Source organism: Aspergillus tanneri (assembly GCF_003426965.1).
Source record: "Aspergillus tanneri strain NIH1004 chromosome Unknown AapTan_5_pilon_pilon_pilon, whole genome shotgun sequence".
Classification (NCBI taxonomy): domain Eukaryota; kingdom Fungi; phylum Ascomycota; class Eurotiomycetes; order Eurotiales; family Aspergillaceae; genus Aspergillus; species Aspergillus tanneri.
The window spans coordinates 2677010-2701282 of NW_022984632.1; the positions used below are offsets into that span (position 1 = coordinate 2677010).

Here is a 24273-nt window from a genome sequence, read left to right on the forward strand (position 1 = left end):
ATATACGGTGCTCTTACCGAATACAGAGCATTTCGATCGCCATACTGGAGTTGCCACAACAAGCGGTGTCTAGAGCGACGGCCCAGGTACAACTACCGTTCGATTGATCTTCGTGCTTCCCCAACCTTCAACCCGCCGAGCTCGTGGTCTCGTTGCTCATCCTCATATTCGAAGCATTATTAGGACCTCCGTCGCGAACCTCACCCTATCGCCCGTCGAAAATCTCTAGATACCCTCTTGCTGTCCGATTCCTGTTATTTTCGGCCCCCCTCGATCTCCGGGCTTATCCACCCACACTCGGTCTGACTTCTCGCTGAAGCTGTCGTAGTCTTTGGTTGAGAGACTGTCATTTTTCCGTCCAGACTGAATCGGTGCTGTCCTTGCTCTTGATCGTCTCGCCTGCTACTTTATCGCGAAACCGTGAGGGAGCGATGGTCATTCCTACGCTCCGTCGATGAGCTCCATGATTGAGGGCAGTGATGACCGGGCACGAGAGGATGAGCTCGACTTGGGCCAAGAGAGCCAGCATTACTCTGAGCCGACGCAAAACGGAATTCCGGAGGACCCGGAGTCAGGGGTCGAGCTGGGAGATACGTCAATGGCACACGTCGATGCGGATCTTCCAGTGGTAGCTGCCCCCAACCTTACCTCCGAGAACAACACCACCTCCTTAGTCGAAGTTGATACGACTGATACTCCGTTGTCACCCTATTCTGGGCAGCCTGGTGGTCCCGGTAGTGTCGATGAAACCGCCTCGATTCCGGATGATTCCCCTTCCTTACATGTTTGTTGCGACTCATGTTCTTATGGCCCGTTTTATTCGCTGATTGCACTAGGGCTCCATACTGTCCTCGCAAAGCAGCAGTGCTTTGGCACTTCGAGGCTCTCCTCTCCCTAGTCCCAGTCCCAGTCCATCGCATCGCCCTTTCGACCTGCGCTTCCAATCCCGACTCTCCTCTTGGTCGTTGAGTGCGTTTCGTCCGTCGTCCCCGTTTCTGGCCCAGACTCATTCTCGAAAGCCATCCCGCACAAGTCGACTGTCCCCAGCCATCGCTAATTCCGATACTGGATCCCTGCAGGGCCCTTGGGATGTAGTACGGTGGACCAAGCTGAGGAAGATAACCGGGCACGCATTCTCAGAGGTCGGAAAACGAAATTTTGGCTACCCGACTTGTTTGGCAGTTTCAACCACCATCGTGATAGGGACGTCTAAAGGTATCATTCTGGTGTTTGACTACCAGCAGAATTTACGGACAATCATTGGGTCGGGAGCAAAAAGTATGTCGGATTCCTGTATACTTGCTGAACAAATGACTAACTTCCCTTGGACTTAGCCACCGAATGCGGAGCGATCATGTCGCTGGCGCTTTCTGCGGACCACTCGACAGTCGCTGGAGGCCATGCATCGGGCGACATATTCACATGGGAAATATCAAAGTCAGCACGACCCTTTCTCCACATACCGCCTATTTCCATGAACCAGGTCGACAGTGGCACTTCGGAAGGGCACCTCACTGGATCTTCAGTGATCCACGTGGGATTTCTGGGGACCAGACGCACCGCGCTTGTATCGGCTGATAAACGAGGAATGGCCTTCTCTCACTTAGCAACCCGAGGCATGGGCGCCGTAGGGAGGACGGTGAAGACGACTAGGATTCTAGGGCGATACCCACAATATGTAGGACCTGGCAGTCGGCCGCGCAAGCCGAGCTCGGTGCTTGCGTTTTCGCCTCTCCCACTTGGTAACGTGGAACAGCCAACCGATTCTCTGGGTTTGGTCGCCATGATTACACCCTATCTCCTGGTAATCGTCTCCACGACACCCGTGGCTCGCACTCAGCACAAAGCACCACGCCCGAAGGACGTTGCCGCCCATGGCGCAATGACTGGAGCCTTGGCCTGGTTCCCAGCAATCAGACTCAAGGGTAAGGATGCCCAGACATCCAAAACCAAACTTGTCTACTGTTGGTCAAATGTGTTAACCGTACTGGATGTGTCTGAGTTTGATACGGACGAGCCACCGGACAGAGACAGACCTCCAAACCTGGAGTTCAAGGCACGGAGCCGATGGAAAGCTGAAGAAGCCATCGTCGCCGTGCAATGGTTGAGTCGCTCCGTGATGGCCGTGCTCACAATCACGCAGCAGTTACTTATCCTTGAGGACTATTCCATGCGCGTAACCGACGCTATAGATATCCTCAGCCGACACATCTACCATGTTGACTTGTTCTCATCACAGCTGCACTCGCTGGTTGAGCAGCTAGACGAAGACAATACATCAATGCATAGTGTTGTGGCGGACGCATTTTTCATGAGTTTTCTTTCCTATAAAGGTCGCTTGTTCCTTCTGAGCCACAACGACGTCTTTATAGGCGGCCTCTCCAACTGGGCAGACCGACTTCTAGCGCTCATGGAGGCAGGTGACTTCATTGGGGCCATTCGACTGGCGACATCCTACTACCAAGGTATCGGAGAGAAGCTCACTGTTGGTTTACCGGATGAAGATGTCTTAAGGCAGCCTATGGTCCGGGAAAAACTCCTAGAGATGGTGTCGGCCTCTTTGAAATACGCCTTCGGCCGGAACCAGGAGGCGGGTAGTGAGCGACTGGGAATCCGCCAACTCGAGGAACTAGCCGAAGTCTCCATTTCGGCTTGCATTTGTCTGGCTGACGAGGAGTTTCTCTGGTATGAAGTATTCCATTGGTATGAGGAAAATGATTCACAAGGGATCTTTGTTGATGCACTTGAACCGTATATTATCGACGGAGCCGTGCGGTCTCTTCCCCCTACGGCAGTCAAAGCACTTGTCAGCCATTTTGCAACTAACCATACGGCTAGCCGTTTGGAGGAAATAATCTGTCTGCTTGATACGACTACTATGGACATTGACCAAGTTACGACGATGTGCAAGCAGTACAACCTATACGATGCATTTATATATGTCTGGAACCGCTGCCTAGAAGACTATGTGAGCCCACTGCAAGAGCTCTTGGCACTCATTCCTTCTCGGGGGGCCCTGGTCAACGAAAATTCCGTAAACGAACTCAGGCACTATACGAATGCTGTGAAAATGTTTCCATACCTGTCATTTGTCCTCACTGGCCGCATCTATCCTACAGGGGATGATATGGGTGAAACCGAAGCAACCCGCGCCAAGACAACCTTGTATGAGTATTTATTCTCAGGTAATTCGTCTGACACAGGGACAGCCATGCCCCCTGAACCAAACGACTCGTACCCTGACCTTCAGGCTATGCTGAAGTTTGATACGCCTGGGTTTATGAGCATGCTCAACGAGGCGTTTGAAGATAGCTTCTTGAACGAACAAGAAGCCGACGAGACTCCATTCCACGGAGTAACAATCAACCGACAGTATTTGATCAGCTTGTTGTTGCAAATCATGGACCCTTCAGTCTTCCCGTCTTCTGATACCATTTACCTGGACATGTTTATTGCTCGCAACCTTCCGAAATATCCCCAGTATATCCTTCTTTCCGGCACCACGCTTCACCAGGTCCTGGAGCGATTGTGCCAATATCCAACCCAGGAAATGAAAGAAGATTGCGAACTCAGCGCTGAGTATCTACTGTCCTTTTATCATCCTCCGGACATCCAGAGCATGATCCCGCTGTTTCAACAGGCACGATTTTACCGGATTCTCAAATCCACCTACCGATCGGAGAAACAATTTCCGCAGCTGGTATTGACTTACTTTGAGGATCCGAGTGATCAGAAAGCGATTTTCACTTGCCTACAAGACTGTCTTCGCCCCGGTTCGCGATTGGGTAAGAAACAGAGGCGGGATGTCATCGACGTAATCAAGAGCCGTGCTGGTCAGTTAGTGGCGATTGATGTTGAGGCGGCTGCCCAGACAATGCAGGACTTCGCGCCCGAGGCCCACGAGACGCTGTTCAATTCACTGAAAGACGATACCTACGGGCAGTATCGGTATTTGGCTATCATCGTTGAGCCTGCTACACAGCCTATCGCCGAGAGGCATGCCTCTAAAGCAGTGGAGAACTGGATGATCGAATGCTATGTGCAACTCCTCTGCAAGCACAATCCGTCGCACGTCGCGGACTTTGTGGATGAACTCCGGGTTGGTGATGTGCGGCTCGATGAACTGCTGCCCGCGATGGAAGAAAGTGGAGTTGTGGATGCAGCTGTCATATTGCTGGCTAGACAGGGCCAGGTTCAAGCTGCCATGGGCCGTCTTGTTGCTCACCTGAGAACGCTAGAGTCGGGTCTCGTCGGAATTCTTCAGAGCATACGGGACAGTCCGGATTCGGCCAGTACCGTAGAGGCGATCGATGGCCTCGTCGAATCCTTGGACAAATATGCACGGGTTGGAACATGGCTCTGTCAGGGTCAGACGAAGACGGCCAAGAAGCCGCGACCCGCCGAAAGAAATGGTGGGAGAAAGACTGCCGTCGACCAGCCCCTTTCATTTGATGAGAACCTCTGGCTAGACCTCATCGAGGCCGTCGTCCGAACGGCTAGTAGCGTTTTTGCGCTGATCCAGGAAGAACTGCCGGACCAAAATCAGACACAGCTAGGCCCGGTGATCTCACCAACGGGACACAGCGCAGCGCAACTCATGCCATCCTTCCGTCGGCTAGTCCAGCAAGTGTTCAGTGCTCTGCTCTCCAGCACCGTCCGGGTTGGGGGGGTCGTCGTTCACGGAACCGAGTGACGTGGCTTTCCTTCGCATCTTGCGCGCATTCCTCACGCGTGCATCACACTGGTCACCCTCTTTGCTTGAGTTACGTGCCGTTCTTGCGTCAATATTTTGGGCCTACACATATGAGAAGTCACTGCTGGCGCTAGCTAATGGCATGCTGGACCGCGACCTCTTTGTGCATGTGGACGAGGTAACGCGACTACGCCAAAGGGGATGGCGGCCACGGGGCCAAGTCTGTGAGATCTGCCGGCAACGGATTTGGGGGCCAGGGGGGTAGGGTCCCAATACTGGCAATTGTGGGAAACAAAGCAGACCGATGCGCAGCAGCGTCGCATCACTCGCCAGTTGCACGAACGACCTGACCCGGTCACCTCCCGGGGCAAGGGTAAAGCGGCTGCAGTACCGGAAACCAGTCAGACGCTACATCCTCACGAGGAGCACGCGGATTCGGGGTCCCTGGATGGTGTTGAGGAAGGGATGGAGGGGCACCCTGGAGAGGGCCGTGAGATGCCGATAGGGCCTGCGGTGGTGTTCTCCTGCCGGCACCTTTATCACCGACAGTGCCTGGTGCAGTTGGCCCCATCGAAGCTGACGCATCACGGCCACTACGCGCCCGAGGGATCAGGAGGGGAACTGTTCGCCTGTCCAATCTGTCCTGTACATACCGTTGACTGAGCCATTTACTCTGTTGCTGACTGAAAAGATCCCGTGAGCCTGAATTCAAACTATTCTATTTAAGATGTTTATTTTTGTTTTCTTCAGCCACCTCTCTGCTGGGTCATGAGTGGTTGGATATACTCCGTCATGGTAGAGGCGGGAACCAAGGATGATGACCCCGGTCGTAGATTGGGAGGAAATGAATGACATGCCGATCGCGAAGGATTCTACGAGCGAGCGAGGGAGACACAGAAAGAGAGAGAGAGAGAGTCAGAGAGAGTCAGAGAAGGCTGAGCTAAAAAGGCTTTGTTCTGCTTGGATCACATGCCATCTGGATTGGGAAAATGGACGTCTCGCCGATCGTCTGTACTTTTTCTTTCCCTTCTTCTCCTTCGCCATCATTCATCCATCCATCATCCATCATCTGTCCATCGATCATCCCTTCTTCTGACTCGCATCGTCACGGGCAACCCGGATCGTCCCTAGTCCTTCCTCTCTGGGTTCGCTCATCATTCTGGACCGCACGAGGCCTTACACAGTATCGCTCCTAGCAAGCTGAGTGGTCGCGACCAAATTTTGCATCTGATTTACGACGTGTCAGAACGCTCGACGACGTGCAGAATGACCTCGATCTAACTCCCTCCATGTCGGCATTGGGCAAATGAAAAATATCCGGCTCCACCAACCTTATTTCGCCATCCCTTTGGTTGATGCATCCTGTCGCTGAATTGCCGGCTCCCTTTGCTCAGATGTGCCGTCTGGCCCCTGCTCTGGTTACACTATGTAAATCCGAAAACCAATCTTAGGGGTCCAGGAACTTGCCCCCAGATCCATGGATTGGCTCGCTGCGCGCCGTCATGATCCTTTTCCCCGTCCACATGGGTTCTGCAGTAGGTCTCAAGGCTTGATCGCCTGGGCGCATCATGGCGGGAAGCCACCCTTCACTCGCATCGTCCCCGGTGTATACTTCGTGTAGGAGTATATATCTAGGACTGTTGCCCATGGAAGGCTAAAGAGAACACTGCTTTGTGACATTCCTTTATCTGCTGTCTGTCGTCCTCTCCTTTTGTTTTCAGGCTGTCGGGCTAGATGCCACCGTTCCTTGTATAACCATTCTGAGTATATATACATTCATCGCTTCGCATCCACATATCCCCTTCCCATATTCTTTCTTTTGAACTCCCTCCGTTCCTTCTGCTCTAGACCAAACGCAAGATGCACGTCTTTTCCACCCTTTTCCCGGTCCTGGGATTCTCGGCGCAGCTTGCTACTGCAGCCTACACTCTGAGGGATGACTATGGGCCTTCATTCTTTGATAAATTTACCTTCTTCACGGCGCCGGACCCTACCAATGGTTTCGTCAAGTATGTAGACCGTCAAACCGCCCAAAACAGCGGTCTGATCTCTACGGATGGGTCTATCCGCATGGGCGTAGACTCTACCAACGTCGCTCCCGGCGGCCGTCAGAGCGTGCGCATTACCAGCAACCAGGCCTACGATCGTGGTCTGTTTATTTTGGATCTCGACCACATGCCTGGCGGCATCTGTGGTACCTGGCCTGCCTTGTAAGTGGTCCAATCTCCATATTATATCCATATCCTCTTCTATACACACACCGCCTTCTAATATCCCCTATTCAGCTGGCTTGTCGGTCCCAACTGGCCCAACAACGGCGAGGTCGATATCATCGAAGGTGTCAATGATCAGAGCAAAAACAAGATGGCCCTCCACACCAGTGATGGCTGCAAAATTGACAATACCGGCTTCTCTGGCTCCCTGACTACTAGCAACTGTTTCATTTCGGCTCCAGGCCAAGATGCCAATGCGGGTTGCGGCATTGAAGCTCCTAGTCCCCAGTCTTACGGCACTGGTTTCAATGGCAACGGCGGCGGTGTCTTTGCCACCGAAATAACGGGTAGCGCCATCAGTATCTGGTTCTTCCCTCACGGTCGTGTCCCGGGAGATATCGGCAGTGGGAACCCTAACCCGTCGTCCTGGGGCACCCCCGATGGACGGTTTGCCGGTGCATGCGACATCAACGCTCATTTCAAAGGACTGCAAATTGTACGTTTCTCCCCTCCTTTAGACCTCCCCTCTTTCCATATCCACAGTCCCCACACTGATCCAATAATATTCTATCTTGATCCCGAACTAACGCAGGCCACCTAGGTCTTCGATACAACATTCTGTGGCGACTGGGCCGGCGGTGTCTGGGGTAGCAGTGGCTGCGCCTCTAAGGCAGGTTCTTGCCAGGACTTTGTCGCCAACAACCCATCCGCCTTCACAGACGCATTTTGGAAGATCAACTCCCTCAAGGTGTACCAGTCCAACAATGCCGCAAACGTGCTGCAGCAGACATCCCCAGGCAGCGTTCACATCCCTTCGTCCACTCCGAGCAGTACCCCCACTACCACTACTTCGTATGTCAAAAGACATCATCAAGGTCGACATGCTCACATTATGTAAATAAATAGTCTGGTGGATTGTCGATAGTGTGATAATGATAGTGATAGTGATAGCACTGTGTGTTTTCGCTTTCTTGTATATGATTTTTTTTTCTGGTGACTCTTGGAGATAGGAATGAGCTATGTCGTTAGCTTTATACATATACCATTCTTTTTTTTTTCGATCCATTCGTTTTCTGGTGATGATTGATGATATACATGGCTATATCTTTGGGATATGGGATCCGCTGGCAACATCTGTAGGATCTGGTTCTTTCTCGTTACCGTCGTACGATGATGCATACGTCGGATTGATGGGTCTGATGATACCTAGTATAGCATGCTTGTAAAAGCACCCTCATTATTTCGCCGCCAGTGACATGTACAGCCGGCAACAAGGTGAGACGGATAAATTACCATCAGTAAAAAAACAAGATGGCTAGCATGCTATGCAAGTAACAGGACTATCGACAAAAGAAAAGGCAGAAAAAAAATATAGAATTCTATGGTCTATATCCAAGCATATCTCTTTGATCGTCTGTGATCCGACCCCATTCCAGAAGAAGTCGAAAGAAGTATATCTCCATATCTTCTTTCCGCAGGGCCTTCTCCGCCCACTTGCGCCCCTCTTCGGCGATCCACTGTCCTTCGGTATTATGTGGTTCCATGAGGACTGGGAGCTGGCCGCTACTATCTGTGCTAGTAGACATGCTAACCCCGGCAAAATAGGCCACAGTGCTCCAGAGTCCATGCAGACGGAGATCAACGGGTACGAAGTGAAGCCAGGGCGAAAGACGCGAGTCAAACCATTGGCGGAACAAACCGGTTTTGAATGGAAGGCTGCGACTCTTCAGGAAGGGGAGGAAACGGCCGCTGAAACCGGCGCCGTCCGAGTCAAACAGATATCGATGGCCCCAGTGGCTTTGGAAATCCACAGAGGGCGTCGTACCCAGCTCCTGTTTTTGCTCCTTGCAGTCGTTTCGGCAGCGGACGACGTTGGTCAGGTGCACGGTTGTATCGAGACCGAGTTCCTTGGACGGCGTCCAGCCATCTAGAATCTGATAGGAGGTCTGGTTGGCATTCACAGGTAGTAGTACAGATACCTTATTCAAGGTGTTGTTGTTGATAAGGTGTACGAGGCGCTGGCGCGGTATGCCCTTCCATTCGCCATTGCGGCTCATGCCTTCAGATGTGCTGCCAACCCAGAAAAGATCGTTAATTTTGTCTGTGTAATCAGGATCAGGGTGTTTATCGGAAGGATTGTATTTGATTTTATCCACATAGTTCCATGGACTGGGGAATATAATGTCATTAAAGCCAGAAATTGAGCTTTGGCTAAAAAGCGGTATCAAGTCCTGAGTGACCTTGAATGATGCCGGAGAGATGAGGAACCCATGAAGATAGGCAAGGTCAGGCTGGTGGCAGATATCGGACGCAGCAGCCCAGTCCGAAGGAAATTGGCCCAGTGAGTGGGGACGAATGCAGTCCAGGCATAAGTTGCGGCGGTTCCATATTCGTTGAGAACGTGCTCTCGAAGATGGCGAGCAAACAAGGCTTGCGTAACGGTCGAAAATATTTTTGAAGGAGCTGTCCGTGAACATGGTCTCCATTCTTTGATCAGCTGGTTCTATTGGGCCCCATTGTTTTGCACGGTCTGTTGACCACTGTGTCACAATGTTGTCGCTTGATGGTGGTGCCTGTGACTCTGCCTGATCTCTCAGGATAGACGCTCTTTCCCAGGGGACTGCAACTCGAGGTTCATCGTTTAAATTGAAAACCACATCCATATCTGGGAGATATTCGACGAAGTTTGCCATCATTTTGGCTGCGCTGTGAACCATCCAGGCATGGGTTGGCTTGATATCCTTCTGGACCCTTGCCGTACCATTACGAATACTGACCGCGCCAACTTCATTATAAGGGTTCGTGGCTAATTTTTGAGTCATACTTCGGATTGTATGTGGCGGTAGGGCGCGAAATGGGAGCAGATTTGAATGGATTTGATCGAATTCATCAATCACAACTGAAGACCTGTTCGTGGCATACTCATACCATTTGTCGAACCCCCTGAATGGATATTAGCGTAAGAGCTCAAGGTTGCTAACGGTTTCGAACTCACGGGGGTGGATGCTGTTTGTACTTCACTCGGTACTGCTCAACAGCTTGTGTTAAATTCTTGCTGCTACTGGCTGTAGATGACCAATTTTTATGATGGAGTCTCCCTTCGTACACAAGTAAGTCGATGGGGTGGAGATTGACCACTCCTGGCTGATGAGTAACTAAAATAAGCCCAATGCCAAAGAATAGCGCGAAGAGGCATCTCATAAAAATGTTAAATCCATGTAAGAATTTCGGTTCGTCCTCGGACGTTGTTCGGGCAGAAAGAAATCCAACCACTCCAAGAAATGTGAGAAGAAGAGCAATGAAGGCGCGAGAGGCTAGGATGGGCGGGAAAGGCTCTTGCCCATGGAATAAAGCCGAAGACAATGTGAAATAGATCGAGATGAAACCCGCCAGTATGGAGAGTCCGGTTGCACTATAATAAGGAATCTAAAGGGTAAGCATATGAACGGACGAAAATATGGCTCATAGCTCTCACAATTTGAGCCGCTGAAATGATGACGCAGGTCACTAACAACCCTTGGCCCGCGGCGCTTCTCAGATAATGGGAATTTACCCACTGGCCATCCTCAGGAGGAAATACAGCCTTCAAAATGAGCGCCGTAATTGTCCAGAATACACCAACACCCTATTAAGGTATGGTAGTTAGAATAAACCCAAGTTTAAGATAGCAAGGAAACCTACAAGAAAGCTGTAACCCCAGGAGGTTAAGGCTTGCTTCTTCTGGGCGTCTCGACTACCAGCGACGTCCCGAGATAGTTCGGCAGCGCTGATCACAATCAACGAGTCCAGAACCGTGTTAAGAATACTGAATGCACGTAGGCGCGGATATTGTCCAGACAGAGAAGAGCAAACGTAGGTGGACTGGAGGCCTTCACTGAAGCTGGATGTCAAATATCCGCCCGTTGTAAGAAATAGAGCTGATATTATATATCTCAGACGACTTCGACAAAGAAAGTGGAATGTGCGACTGGTAACGAAAACTGCAGCACAAAAATATTTAGCTGAAGGAAGATCCGATGCAGTCGACTTTGAAATTGGATGATAACGTTGATTGCGCAGAAAATCGTAAATTGAGACGAGAAACGGGATTATATACTATACCGAATTTATGATCAATTAGCTCATCTCGATGCTTACAGTCTGGGGAACCGGACGCTTACCGCATATCCAGCAGGCGCGCATTCGTTTTGAAGAGTGATCTGGCGGTACAGTGCTATCCGCAAACAACCAACACTGGAAACCAAAGTAACTTTTACCCAGCTTACGGGATAACGTGTCTCCACATCGGAAGAGTCACTAGCAGGGTTGAGAGGCGACGAAGGCACCCCTCCAGATGGTTGGCCGCGTTCTGTGAGTGGGATGGCGGAATATTGGTGTGTAGTCAAAGAAGTTTTCGGTATATAGTGGATGAGCTTGCTTGATATCAAGAGCGAGATCCCTGCCAGGAAACATGCAAATACGGCCGAACCCAACGGATGATCTGGTCCGGGAACTTTCCATCAGTTGTGGACTTGTCCAGAGGTGGTATTTGCGCTGTGTAATGGAAGAATCACTTCTAGTTCTTTCAGGGTTTTTTCTTTTCTTTTCTTTTCTTTTTAAGTCCCAGCTATTCGGTTGAACTTACCAAACGCGAACGTCGTCGAGTAAGAAGTTGTCAATAACATGCAACTTAATAAGTATAACCTGTGGATTTCGTGAGCTGGATTTTCGCATAGGAGCTGGAAGGCAACGGTATTTACCCTACTGAGGCTTGAAGGCCCAACTCAGGGGAGAAACAAGACATGGCGACACAAATTATGGGGTAAGAAAATCCACAGCCATTATTGCATAGAGCCAATTTACCTCATACAGCGCAGGCCAGGCACTGCATGCGCCGGAGAAGGTCGAGCGGCTAGGATCAAAGCCGAGAAAGAGGAGAACAAGGGTCCCTTGGGTGGAGATGTCAAAAGGGAAGGGGAAGGGAAGTGGGAACGGGAAAGGACGAAGGGGTGAAGGGATATTAGTAGTACTGGGTCAGTAGGGAGCAAGACAACCACAATAAAAATACAAATAACAATAATAGGGGCAGAACAGACCGTCAATGATTCATATCACAATGGTTGGATTGCGTCAACAATGTTCGATGGTGGTTAGGTTGACAGAGAGAGAGAGCTTGGACCGCTGCTGCGGAATTTATTTGAGACAATCACCGACGATCAATTGGTCTCTCTTTTGTTGGTGTGACAGGCACTATTCCGAGAGCTTTTGCCACGTTGGAACCTCGTTATACCGAATATTCCACGTCGACTCCTTTTGTCACTGACATCAACTCAACAGTGAAGAGAGCTCTGCTAATCCAATACTGACCAGTTGTTGGAGTTCCGGGAATTAAGCTCTTTAAGTGTCAAAAGTTTCCCGTATTGAGCGACCAAAACAATCATCTGTTCAACGAAGGATGGCCTCCATTTCTGTAAAACCTAGCCAGTCTCAATATAAAGCACTTCGTATTCATGGAACTGGAGGTAGTACTATCGTTTCTTTCCTCGTAAAAATGGAGTTAACCCAGTATGTAATGTAATCCATGTAATTAATAACTATTATCATGCGACCGAAGTTACAGGGATTATTATATAATTATGCAACATAACTAATAACTAGTTAACCTAGTTGCTTTGTTCATCAATTTGATCTAGTCCCCTTTAGGAAATGGCTGCAGATGACTACACGTGTTGTGCCTTTTCCCAAGGCGGTGTCTTTATAGGCAAGCGGTGAACCGGAACTTTTTTTTTTTTTTTTATTTGGTCGAAACAGGAAAAACGCAAGTGCAGTCAGTCATTTCTTCTTTTCAGTTCTAGCAAGCGCCCATCTTTTGCATCCTTTTGCTCGAGGCCTGGTTTGTACCTCTGAGGGATTGAAAGTGTATTCGGTCATATTAGTATATTCTGGTCAGCTCAGGATTTTGGTCTGTTCGGTGAAGGAGAAATATTGTGGACATCATGCCTCGCAAGGCAATCGATTCGCGCATTCCTGCGCTCATTAACAATGGCATTCAGGAGAAGAAGCGGAGCTTTTTTGTCGTGGTTGGCGATCGGGCAAAAGATGCGATCGTTAATCTGCATTTCCTTATGTCCCACAATGTTAAGCAGAATAAGTCGGTTCTATGGGCTTACAAGAAGGACCTGCTAGGATTCACAAGCCATAGGAAGAAGCGTGAGGCGAAGATCAAAAAGGAGGTGAAAAGAGGCATCAGAGAACCCAATCAAGAGGATCCCTTCGAGTTGTTTATCACGTTGAACCAGATCCGATATGTGTACTACAAAGAGACGGAGAAGATTCTAGGAAACACCTACGGAATGTGTATCCTACAAGACTTCGAAGCCATGACGCCAAACCTGCTTGCGCGGACCGTCGAAACTGTCGAAGGAGGTGGGGTAGTGATATTGCTGCTAAAGAGCATGAACAGCTTGAAGCAACTCTACACAATGTCAATGGATATTCACTCGAGATACCGGACTGAGGCCCATGACGATGTGACTGCCCGTTTCAACGAACGCTTTATCCTTTCTCTTGGAGGCTGCGATTCATGTTTGGTGGTCGATGATGAGCTGAACGTGTTGCCAATTTCAGGCGGAAAGAATGTGAAGCCACTCCCACCTCCCGGACCCACTGATGCAGAGAGCACAGGTACAAAGAAGGAGCTGAAAGACATCAAGGATAGCTTAGTGGAGACTCAGCCTGTCGGGCCTCTTGTCAATCTCGCTCGCACCGTCGATCAAGCCAAGTCCCTCCTTACGTTTGTCGATGCGATTGCGGAGAAGACTCTTCGAAGCACCGTTACGCTGACTGCGGCAAGAGGTCGCGGAAAGTCGGCTGCTCTAGGTGTCGCTATTGCTGCAGCAGTTGCCCATGGCTATAGCAACATTTTCATCACATCTCCCAGCCCCGAGAACTTGAAAACGCTCTTTGAATTTGTGTTCAAGGGATTTGATGCTCTTGGCTACCTCGACCACGTCGACTATACTATTCTTCAGTCTACGAACCCTGATTTCAATAAAGCTATTGTCAGGGTTAATATTCACCGCCAGCACCGTCAAACCATCCAATATATCCAGCCCCAGGATGCCCATGTGTTGGGTCAGGCCGAACTTCTCGTCATTGACGAGGCTGCTGCCATCCCACTGCCCCTTGTGCGTAAGCTGATGGGCCCTTATCTTGTATTCATGGCTTCTACCATCAATGGCTACGAAGGAACGGGTAGATCTCTCTCATTGAAGTTGATTCAACAGCTCCGCGAGCAGTCAAGAGGAGGCCTCAAGACCAATGGCCAGGAGGAGGCTGATGTTGCTGATCGCGCAACTGGTAAATCCGCTAAGAACCCAGAGAAAAGCTTAGGAGGCCGAACTCTGCGAGAGGTTACATTGTCCGAACCTATCAGATATGCGCCCGGAGACTCTGTTGAGAAATGGCTGAATAAGCTCTTGTGCCTTGACGCAACCTTGCCCAAGTCCAAGATGAACATGCAGGGCTGCCCTCATCCGTCACAATGCCAGCTTCTACAAGTCAACCGAGATACCCTGTTTTCATTCCATCCTGTCTCTGAAAAGTTCCTCCAGCAAATGATGGCCCTTTATGTTGCCAGCCACTACAAGAATACCCCTAATGATCTCCAACTCATGAGCGACGCGCCCGCGCACCAGCTCTACGTGCTTGTCCCACCAATAGATGAGGATAGCGTCAAGTTACCGGAACCTCTTTGTGTCATCCAGGTAGCTCTAGAAGGTCGCATTAGCAGACAAAGTGTTCTCAATGGTTTGAGCCGTGGACAGCGTGCCGGAGGTGACCTGATCCCGTGGCTTGTCAGCCAGCAGTACCAAGATGAAGATTTTGCCGGTCTGTCAGGTGCCAGAATTGTCCGTATCGCGACGAATCCGGAGTATTTGAGCATGGGTTATGGATCGCGGGCGCTTGAGTTGCTCATTGATTTCTACGAGGGCAAGTTCTACAATCTCTCCGAAGATGCACCAGTGACACAAGAGGAAATGGTCAGAGTTACCGACGAAGAGCTGGCAAATTCCAACCTTCTGGACGACAATGTTCATGTTCGGGACATCCGATCCATGCCACCCCTCTTTGCCAAACTGTCTGAATCTCGACCCGATTCTCTTGATTATCTCGGTGTCAGCTATGGGTTGACACCATCCCTACATAAGTTCTGGAAGCGCTCCTCGTTTGCCCCTGTGTATCTCCGCCAAACACCAAATGACTTGACCGGTGAACACTCGTGTGTGATGCTGCGCACCCTGAGCACGGGAGATAACGACGCAAGCTGGTTGGGGGCTTTTGCACGAGACTTCCACAAGCGTTTCCTTGCACTGCTGTCGTATCAGTTCAGGGAGTTCCCTTCTGTGCTTTCGCTCAGCATCTGCGAATCTGCCAATGCTGGCGCCAAGCTCGACACCTCGCTCACCCCTTCGCCCCTGACCAAATCCACTATCGATGCCGATCTGTCTCCCTTCGATCTTAAGCGTATCGACAGTTACTCAAACAATCTGCTTGATTACCATGTCATCCTCGACATGGTCCCTACCATCGCAGAGTATTATTTCTCCGGTCGTCTCAGCGGCAAGGTTAGCCTATCCGGTGTCCAGCAGTCTATCCTGCTCGCCATCGGTTTGCAGCGAAAGACCTTGGATCACCTGGAGAAGGAACTCAGTCTGCCACCATCCCAGCTTCTAGCGATGTTCCTCAAGATCATCCGTAAAATGTCGACCCATTTCCGTGCTATTATTGAAGGTTCTGTCGCAGAGACAATGCCCTCCGTAAAAGTCCCAGTGACACAGGCATCCGATGAAGCCCATGACGAGGTCACCGACGAGAGATTCAAGCCACTGGAGCAGAGTCTTGACGACGAGCTACGCGAGGGAGGACAGCAGGTGAACGTGGAGCTACGGGAGAAACAGAAGGCTTTGATCGACGCACTCCCTCTTGACCAGTAAGTGGGACCCCCTTCCAAGAGCAGTGGCCTATAGGCATCGTACGGATGAACAATAACTGATTTCTAGCCTCCAGATACGAAATTAACAACGGCAGTGCTGCTTGGGAAGAAGCTGAAAAACAGATCCGTAGCGGGAAGACGTCGACAGTCAGTGTCAGGTCATCGAAGCCTAGCAAGCGCAAGAAGGGAGAGTCGGCTAGGGAGATCTATGACACGGAAATTGATTCGAAGAGACAGAAGATTATTAAGAAGGGCACGGAAGGGCGAAAAGGGAAGCATTAATGAATGAAGCGCGACATGATAAAGTTAGAAAATCAGGTGCGTTTGTCTCAACTGAGATGGTCTCTCGGGGTTGCATAATTGAATGTGGTGTTATCTGGGTTCTGTGTCAAGAATTTGGTCTGGATTCATTGATTTAGGAACGTCTACTGTATATATGCTAGTTTGACTTCTGGTAAACTTGAAAGAAAAGTTTCAATTGGTATTAAGTTATAAATGACCTTTTTTCCCCTCTTTACTACTTCTAACGCACGATTGGCCACACCATTGGACGTGTCTTTTCCTATGAATGAGTATCTCAGCCCTATGTTGAATTCCTTGGTAGATCTACAGTTCATCGTGCTCGGCAGCTTGCTCATCAGCCTCATCCTTGACAATGCCATCCGGTAACTTGCTCCTTGACCCTTCACCCAGCTTGATGGCATCGATCCAAGCCTCCACTCGTGCCAGATCATAGTTTGCACTCTCCGAAGGATCGTATCTTCTCCACCAGCCTCTGCGCCCGTTCAGAGCAATAACCTCAACGGACTTGTCGGACAATTCAAGCTCAGTACGCAGCGTGTTGGCTCCACTGTTGGCGGCTGGGACACTATAAAAGGGGAATAGTTTGCTCTGCCGCAGAGAATGCCTATGTGCGACTTCCGACAGGCTGTTCAGGGCCTCTTTAGCAGAGATAGGGAGGTCTGTCTTGGCTTCAGTCTCAGTGGACACTGGGAGAAGTACCAGGACACAAGTGCCAGACTTAGACGTCAAACAAGCAGACTCCAGTGACTCCCCCGTTGAAAGAGTATCAATGGCAGCTGCCTGGGTTGGGGCCTGCGAGGGTTTCGATCCTTCTTGAGGACCATCATCCGGGACTACTTTGGAGTCTGGAGACTCGGTCGGCTTCGTCTTTTCTGTCTGAGCCTTGGATGATTTGGATGCTTTGGAAGCTTTTGCTCCAGACTTGACCGGAGCAGGGTCCGGGTTAGGGTCCGCGACCTGGCCAATGAATTCAACTAGTGGCTTTTTCTTGAGTTCACCGTCGTAAACAATGGGCTCCTTTTTGCCTCCGGGGAGTAGAATGAGCGACGGGAATTTATCAATGCCGAATTTTTCTACAGCGTTCGCCTCCTTGTTGCGTATTTGGGCCACCTTAACCGACCCAAGGAAGTCGATTGCGATGGCTCGGATCAATGGGCTTGTGGTTCCCTTTTCAGTGAAAAGGATGGCCTTAGGTGCCTCCTCATCCTCAGATAGCCAAGACTCTAGATCCTTATCCGTGACCTTCTTCACATGATTGGGTATTTTATCCGTCACTGCATTGACTATGGCTTTGGCACTCCTAGCACCCTGGTAGTCTTCCACCCTAGGTTTCCCCGGTTTTTTGGATGGAGTCATAATCTTGATCGTCGGGAAGCCTTGTACACCCATGCGGCCGCAGAAAGATTTGTTCTCGTCATCGTCGCAGTTAACGGCCGCCACCTTAGCCAATCCATCCAACGATTTCGCGGCTTTCTCGTAAGCTGGCTTCAGGTTCTGGCAATGGCCACACCAAGGGGCGTAAAATCTAACACGACACGGGGCTTGTTTAGAAGCTGGCAGCTAATTTGACAAAGGCACAACGAGCTTACTCTACGATCTGGGCAAGATAATTAGCTTTTTTTTAAGGAATTGATGGTCTGTAGAGCATCGCCTTACCGATGTATAATTAGAGTCAGCTATGAGCTGGTCATAGTTCTTCTGGTTGACCTGCAACACCGGAGACTTCTTGGTGTACAATCCATCCGCATTGGCTGGAAGAGCTGTGAGGAGGGACGTGGCAAGAAGAAATGCAGAACTGGGCTGCAGCATCATGGCAAAGAACGATCAAATGTGTTCACTGCTTCGAGGTACGTGTCAGAGGCAAATACGCGTAGCAGGACAGGCCCTGTAAATATTCAAGGGAAGCGACTTAAAGCAAGGTGTCCTGAAGCTCTTGGCATGTGACTTGCCGCCATTCATGCACCATGATGCAACGCCCCCCTTTTTCTTACTCCTTCCCCTCTCTGCACTGCTAACCATTGGGCAACGGCAGAGTATCCGGACGATTACTTACATCAAGTACGATAGTGTTGGCTTATCAGCGAGTTTTTCCAAAAGATGAGCTGTGGAAATAGTGCTTTGTTTACTGTCCAACCTCGTTCCTGAAGCACCTCCATGGACACCCCACACTCGCTATGTCGCTTGAGGCAATCAGCATTCCTCCTAGAGGTATAGGCTCCGTGGAGCTGGGCTTGGCCTTCCTGCCACGGGAGATCTTTTGGATGATCTTGAAACTACTCTGTCCCAGCGACATTATTCGTTGTCGCCGAGTCTCGCAATCGTGGAATGTAGCGTTCGGGAACCCCTCCAACCTAGTTCCTTTGCTAAAGGAGTTCTTTCCCCTGGCCAAGGAAGTCAGGGCTCTTCACAAAGAAGACAGTTCGAGCACTTCACTGACGCCGGAACAAGATGATCAGCACTGGCGCAGCCTTTTTGACCGGATTGCCTCGAGATATGCTCATCTCGATCGTGGTAAACCGAGATCCGTACAGAAATTCAAGCTGTGCAATGATTTTGGCCCGTCGGGGGAGAGAGAATGGTTTCCCGTGCAACCCTGGGATAGCCATTCCAGTCATCTCATGCAACGGGTTGACTGTCCTTTCTCAGAGCCATTCTGGACCTACGAAGATGGTCTTCTAGTGTACCCGAGCGCGAATTACTCGTGTCTCGTTCTCATGGACTTGAAAAGCAATGGGGATTTTATAGTGCCTTTCGTAATCACGGGGAAGGTAATACGCAGAATTCGAATGCAGAGAAGAGTTCTTGTTGTCGAGTGGGCAGAACCCAAAGCTTTCCACTGGTTAAACGACAGCGACGGAGTACACCGCCATTTTGCTTCGTCATTTGATGTAAATCAGGCATCTAATGGCTGGACTATTACATTCCGAAATGAATGGAAAATCATGTTCCTCGGCCATCCACTCAGTGAGAGGGACAAGTTCTATTCCACTCATAGCCAAACACATTATGCTATATACATCTGGCAGCCCAATCGCAGTTTGTACACAGCAGATGAAGATGCCCCAATCGAGTCGCTTTCCGTTTGGGATATTTCCCAACCATCGTCTTATAGGCCATCTTTAGATCCAAATGGGCACTTACGACATGCTGAAGAAGACCGTGGCCCATCGATTGTCTCGCGGTTTGGATTTAGAGAACTAGGGTTCTACTCCGTTAGGCAGCGCGGACTTCCTCGTGTGCAGTCTCTGAATATCGCCGATGATGATCAATCTATAGAGATCGCGGAAAACGTGTGCACGGGGCCCGTAGACCGGCTCGTTGGTCCAGCTGAATGGACGTCGCAAGTACAAGTCATAAGCATACCCATTATTGGCAACGGGCCTTGTTGGAGGCGTCATGCTAATCCTACCCTGCCTCCTTATCGCGGCAACAGTAGTTTGCAAGCAAAACCTCTCACTTTTGCCGTCTGCGATGAACCTTGGTATACTATCATCTCAGAGACGGTTGATGAGGAGGCGCAGGTTGGTTTTTGCCTTCATTTGTCTCCTATCACATGGCCATTTCATCTCAAAACGTTCTTGAGCATCCGAACGCCATCGTCTGCCACCACTTTAAAGCAGGAGGACATAACTGAGCTCATAGGGAAAGGAAAGATCTACGGGACCGAGAATTATTTGGTTGGAGAGAATGGAAATCGGGAGCTTGTTGTCTATAGGTTTGATCGATGAGCGCAGCTTCTCGAATACGTCACCAACAAACAAACTTCTCCAGCATCCATACGGCATCTTGCGGCACCAGAACGTCTACATCGTGCATATTGACCGAAATCACCCTGAATTGGATGCGTCCGAATCTAAACACTTGGTCTGTGGGAGTGAACCGTCCTGCTCGGTCAGAGTACTGATACTATAGACGACAAACATCCGGTGAATGCTGTGCAAGACAAGCCAACGATCTTGTTTACCAATAGTGGAATACAATTCTAATATATATGCCCCACAGATATTCCGAAGGTAGGCGCCAATTCTCATTTGACGAAATTTGCGACTAGCTCAAATTACAAATTACACATTGCGCATTAATATTTTGTTGCCTCAAGTCCATTATGTGTCCACAACAGCAGTAGATATCAAGCATCTGGCTGTCTCCCACTATCAGGAATTCAAAACAATACAAGAAAATAATTTATGCTCCAATCAAGCAACATCCAGTCTCCCTCCCATCCATCAAAGAAATGCACACAAAGTTCAATTGCCAAAATAACTAAACTTCCATCACCCGTTGTACTGAAACTTGCATCCCACGCAAGCCATTATCCCGCAACCAGGACACGTAAGTGTATAAATTGGCATCCACCTATGACAAACCTCGCACTCCGCACGTCCATACTCTTTAGACCAAAACCCAGGGTGGGAACACTTACGTGGGCTATCAGAAGTGCGTGAGGGCTGAGGGTCAGAAAATGTACGACGGAGACTCTCCAGCCAGCCGCAATAGGTTTCCATCACTATACCTCGGAGCTCAGTGTGCAAATCTTCACGAGTATAGCAGCCACTTGGGTGGTTTAGTTTCGTTTCAAAGTATGGGACGAAGGGGGCAACGTGTGAGTGACGATCCGCTTGGATGCTGATACGGTTGTTTTCAGGTGCGCGGGAGCCTTCGTTTTCGTAAGAATGGGTGTCCTCGATGAAGGACTGTATGTGGTCTTCATCACTGAATGAATAGAACATGTCTGAGTCTTCGTGTTTGGCTCCTTCGTGGGCTGAGTTGTAGGCTGCGTCTTCGCTCTCCGTTTCATCTTGGTTGTTGGAATTATCTCGACCGCGCTCGGCGGTTTCATATTCTGTGCCAGGCTGTTCAGTAGAAGCGATGGAAGAAGCTTTGTTGTCCTCCTCAGATTCCCCGTAGTAATAGTCCTCCTCTCCCTGGTCGAAGTCGTTGTCGTCGGCTTCATATCCTTCTCCATCGTGTTTATCTTCGTAGTCCCCTTCCTCATTTATCTCTCTCTCATACTCCTCTTCTTCATAGCCCTCTTCCTGGCATTCTTCTCCTTCTTCTCCTTCTTCTCCTTCTTCTCCTTCTTCTCCTTCTTCCCTTCTTCTCCTTCTTCTCCTTCTTCTCCTTCTTCTCCTTCTTCTCCTTCTTCTCCTTCTCCTTCTTCTTCTCCTTCTCCTTCTCCTTCTTCTCCTTCATCTCCTCCTCCTCCTCCTTCTTCTTCATATTCTCCATGGTAATAATCTTCCTCGACATATTCAACCTCATCGTGTTCGAATGCCTCTCCATCATCGGAGAAAAAAATCCCAGCAGACCCAGCAGCGGTATAGGACGAATCATGTTCAAAACATCCCTCTTCATCACTATCCATCTCTCCCTCTCCCTCTCCCATCAGTTCCTCGTCCCTGGTCACTCGAGTCCGCATTCCCTCCCTTCGTCTAGCCTCTCTTAACTCCTCCTCGAAAGCCTCCCTGCTTTGTTCCATCTCATCCCCGAATCTACGCTCCGTCTCGCATCTCTCCTTCTCCTTTTTCGAGTCTCGCGAGAAAGGATCCATATGGACACTGTTCCGATAACTGTACATGTAGCGCTCACTCGGATTGCTCAGATCGAACCGCCGCGGATTATGAGGTCTCCATCCAGTATACGAGGAATCAAAGACTTGCTCTTCGACGAAAACTCGTCTCGTTCTAGAGAGTTCCTCATTGTGTTTCATGCGCCGGAACGGGTCACGGAGGATCTCGACAGCTTCCTGGATCTGTGCATGTACCTTGTGAATAAATGAAATTAGGGATTGGGGGAATATCCTGGCGTTCCATTGAAAGAAAGTCAGAAGTAGGTGTGCTTACTTTTCTGAACTCGTCACTGGAAGCTTCGTTTCCCCTTGCTTTGTCTGGATGGTGCTTCAGAGCTAATCTTTTATATGCACTGTTGATGTCTTTGAGGGTCGCGTCGGTAGCAATCCCTAGAATTTCGTAGCAGTCTGAGATGGGTCTTTTGGGGGGGGTGGTCATGGTAAGTTTGTGGATTAGAAGCAGCACGTTGATGTGTTTATCTGTCTTCTCTGTCGGAGCGGAAGGTGAGCACAAGGAATGAGCTTCAGTCAAGAAGGGAGTGGGCTGTTACTCGGTCAAGATATGTGGGACTAGGAGGATAAGGGATTCTATGGGAAGGTGCCTAGAAGTGAATAAAGACGCTGAGTTATTGGAAGTCGAGACTGATTCCAAATTCGGTCACCAGAGTGTTCACTGGGTCTGAAGCCAACAGATCTCTCTTTTTTTAAGTACAGTGAAGTTGGTGCAAAGCATTAAAGAAGTGGGTGAATCCAGGCCGTCAGCCACTTCTAGGTGGGATAGTGAGTAAACGTTGACAATGAGTATCATAAAGCACCGGTCACTGTATGTGAGAAGACCGCGGCTATTGTCAATATCCAAATACGATGTGAATGAATACTTCAGGTCATGACTGGATTAGACACAGCAACCCGGAATACAGCATTGCCCATTATATCCAGGGGAAGTGGGAAAAATTTCACAAAAAAATATAGACTGATTTACAGGCTGGTGTTAATCTAGGTATTTATGAGTAAGTCTACACATATGGTGACTCCTTCCCACAAATGCATCATAGTTTCTTTTACATGTCCGCACTGGCAGTGGCACCAGTGATAATTTCGACCAGTTCGCCGGTAATGGCGGCTTGACGCTGACGGTTGTACAGAATCTGGAACCTGCCAGGATCGTTAGGTCTGGAAAGCAATGACATGAGGCTGGAGCTACTCACTTGTTGATCATCTCACCAGCGTTCTTCGAAGCATTCTGTATCAAAAAAGTTCTGGTCAGTCAGGGAACATTTCTATCAGTTTAAACCGTGGATACTTGCCTCCATTGCGTTACGACGAGCCTGGAATTTGATTAGCATCATGTCAATCTCTTTGCAGCCAAGCCTGTAGATGAATACTTACCGAGATTTCGCAAGCGTGGCCTTCAGCCATAGCCCAGAACAAGCTGTTGGCAAGGGCATATTCGCGGAGGTTGGTCAGAGCCTGGTCGTCAACCTCAAAAGCCGAGATATTGGCTGCAAATCTTGTTTAGTGTGCGAAACCTTCACCATAGGCATGCGTCAAAACAACTAACCGGAGTTGGTGATGGCCTCCTCAGAGTATGCCTCAACAGTGGTGGGCTCGTAACTCTGGGCATTGATAAACTTGTTGTAAATGATCTTAACGCTGGCGTAGTCGGTGGGCAGCAGGGCAATCTGGTCAGCCACCGCCTGGGCATCAGCGAACGTAGGAATGTCCTTGCAGACGTTGGCGAAGCTCAGGACCAAGGCATTGGCATTGGTACGGGACAGCTGAGCCTTGGCCTTCTCGCCGAGAACCACAATATCGACGTTGGGGTTTTCCTGGAGCATCCGACGGGTGGCCTTGCTCAGACCGGAATGGATACCACCGCAGAGACCCTTGTCGGAGCTGGCCACAACGAGCAGAGTCTTCTTGTCCTCAAGGGCCTTGGTCTCGGCCTGCTCGAAAACGGTGTTGGATGTCTGACCGTAGTTACGAGAATCGCCCATAGCCTTCTGGGCACGGGTGAGACGGGTCGAGGCAATGACCTTCATGGTGTTGGTGATCTTTTCGATGTTCTTGATGGACTTCAGACGGCCCTCGATTTCGCGCAGAGTTGCGAAGTTGGCGGCATTGGGAGGCGCAGTACTAGGACAAAATTAGCATTGAACCACGCCATTCCCGGATTGAGGCCTTGTCGACCATAATTTTGTGCTCGTTCACAGGTAGGGTCGAATGGCTGTGTAGAAAGGGGGGGGGGGGGATGTAAAAGGCGATATCCGAAGTGTGAGAGGGCCAGAAACATCACAAACTTACCGAGTCACAGCAACACTGCCGGCCCTCACAGCCGGGCGAACAGCACGAGAGAACATAGTGAAGTCGAACCGGGAGGTCGAGGGATAGAAAGCAACCAAGGAAGAGTGGGAGACGGGAGGGTAGCCGCGGGGAACAGTCGGTAGGCAATGAGACCTCAGCTCTAGTGAGAAAGACAGACGTTGAATTCGAACTCTCCTGTTTCTGTTCTTCCGACTTC

At 49.8% G+C, this 24273-nt stretch overlaps 7 protein-coding genes across 7 annotated transcripts; 4 read left to right on the forward strand and 3 right to left on the reverse strand.

The window, feature by feature from the left end:
- Positions 1–454: 454 nt before the first annotated feature.
- On the forward strand, positions 455–5356 carry VPS8 (CORVET complex membrane-binding subunit VPS8; the record flags this gene model as incomplete). Its single annotated transcript, XM_033574869.1, has 5 exons — positions 455–784; positions 837–1278; positions 1335–4561; positions 4620–4913; positions 4994–5356. The coding sequence occupies 5 exons, from the start codon at positions 455–457 to the stop codon at positions 5354–5356; spliced, it is 4656 nt and encodes a 1551-aa protein (XP_033422887.1).
- A 1197-nt stretch (positions 5357–6553) lies between these two features.
- ATNIH1004_010295 (glycoside hydrolase family 16 protein) lies at positions 6554–7804 on the forward strand (the record flags this gene model as incomplete). Its single annotated transcript, XM_033574870.1, has 3 exons — positions 6554–6903; positions 6979–7402; positions 7508–7804. 3 exons carry the CDS (start codon positions 6554–6556, stop codon positions 7802–7804), a joined length of 1071 nt encoding a protein of 356 aa, XP_033422888.1.
- Positions 7805–8285: 481 nt separating this feature from the next.
- ATNIH1004_010296 (putative capsular associated protein) lies at positions 8286–11689 on the reverse strand (the record flags this gene model as incomplete). The annotated part of the gene is made up of 5 exons (XM_033574871.1): positions 8286–9849; positions 10464–10531; positions 10588–10786; positions 11531–11589; positions 11651–11689. 5 exons carry the CDS (start codon positions 11687–11689, stop codon positions 8286–8288), a joined length of 1929 nt encoding a protein of 642 aa, XP_033422889.1.
- A 1192-nt stretch (positions 11690–12881) lies between these two features.
- KRE33 (ribosome biosynthesis protein KRE33) lies at positions 12882–16162 on the forward strand (the record flags this gene model as incomplete). The annotated part of the gene is made up of 2 exons (XM_033574872.1): positions 12882–15877; positions 15955–16162. 2 exons carry the CDS (start codon positions 12882–12884, stop codon positions 16160–16162), a joined length of 3204 nt encoding a protein of 1067 aa, XP_033422890.1.
- A 324-nt stretch (positions 16163–16486) lies between these two features.
- On the reverse strand, positions 16487–17992 carry ATNIH1004_010298 (putative disulfide isomerase; the record flags this gene model as incomplete). The annotated part of the gene is made up of 3 exons (XM_033574873.1): positions 16487–17708; positions 17773–17780; positions 17840–17992. The coding sequence occupies 3 exons, from the start codon at positions 17990–17992 to the stop codon at positions 16487–16489; spliced, it is 1383 nt and encodes a 460-aa protein (XP_033422891.1).
- Positions 17993–18357: 365 nt separating this feature from the next.
- On the forward strand, positions 18358–19911 carry ATNIH1004_010299 (F-box protein; the record flags this gene model as incomplete). Its single annotated transcript, XM_033574874.1, has 1 exon — positions 18358–19911. The coding sequence occupies one exon, from the start codon at positions 18358–18360 to the stop codon at positions 19909–19911; it is 1554 nt and encodes a 517-aa protein (XP_033422892.1).
- Positions 19912–20312: 401 nt separating this feature from the next.
- Positions 20313–24112, reverse strand: ATNIH1004_010300 (F1F0 ATP synthase subunit gamma; the record flags this gene model as incomplete). Its single annotated transcript, XM_033574875.1, has 9 exons — positions 20313–20320; positions 20607–21140; positions 21197–21935; positions 22027–22142; positions 22828–22907; positions 22961–22995; positions 23142–23254; positions 23314–23888; positions 24057–24112. 9 exons carry the CDS (start codon positions 24110–24112, stop codon positions 20313–20315), a joined length of 2256 nt encoding a protein of 751 aa, XP_033422893.1.
- Between the last annotated feature and the right edge of the window lie 161 nt (positions 24113–24273).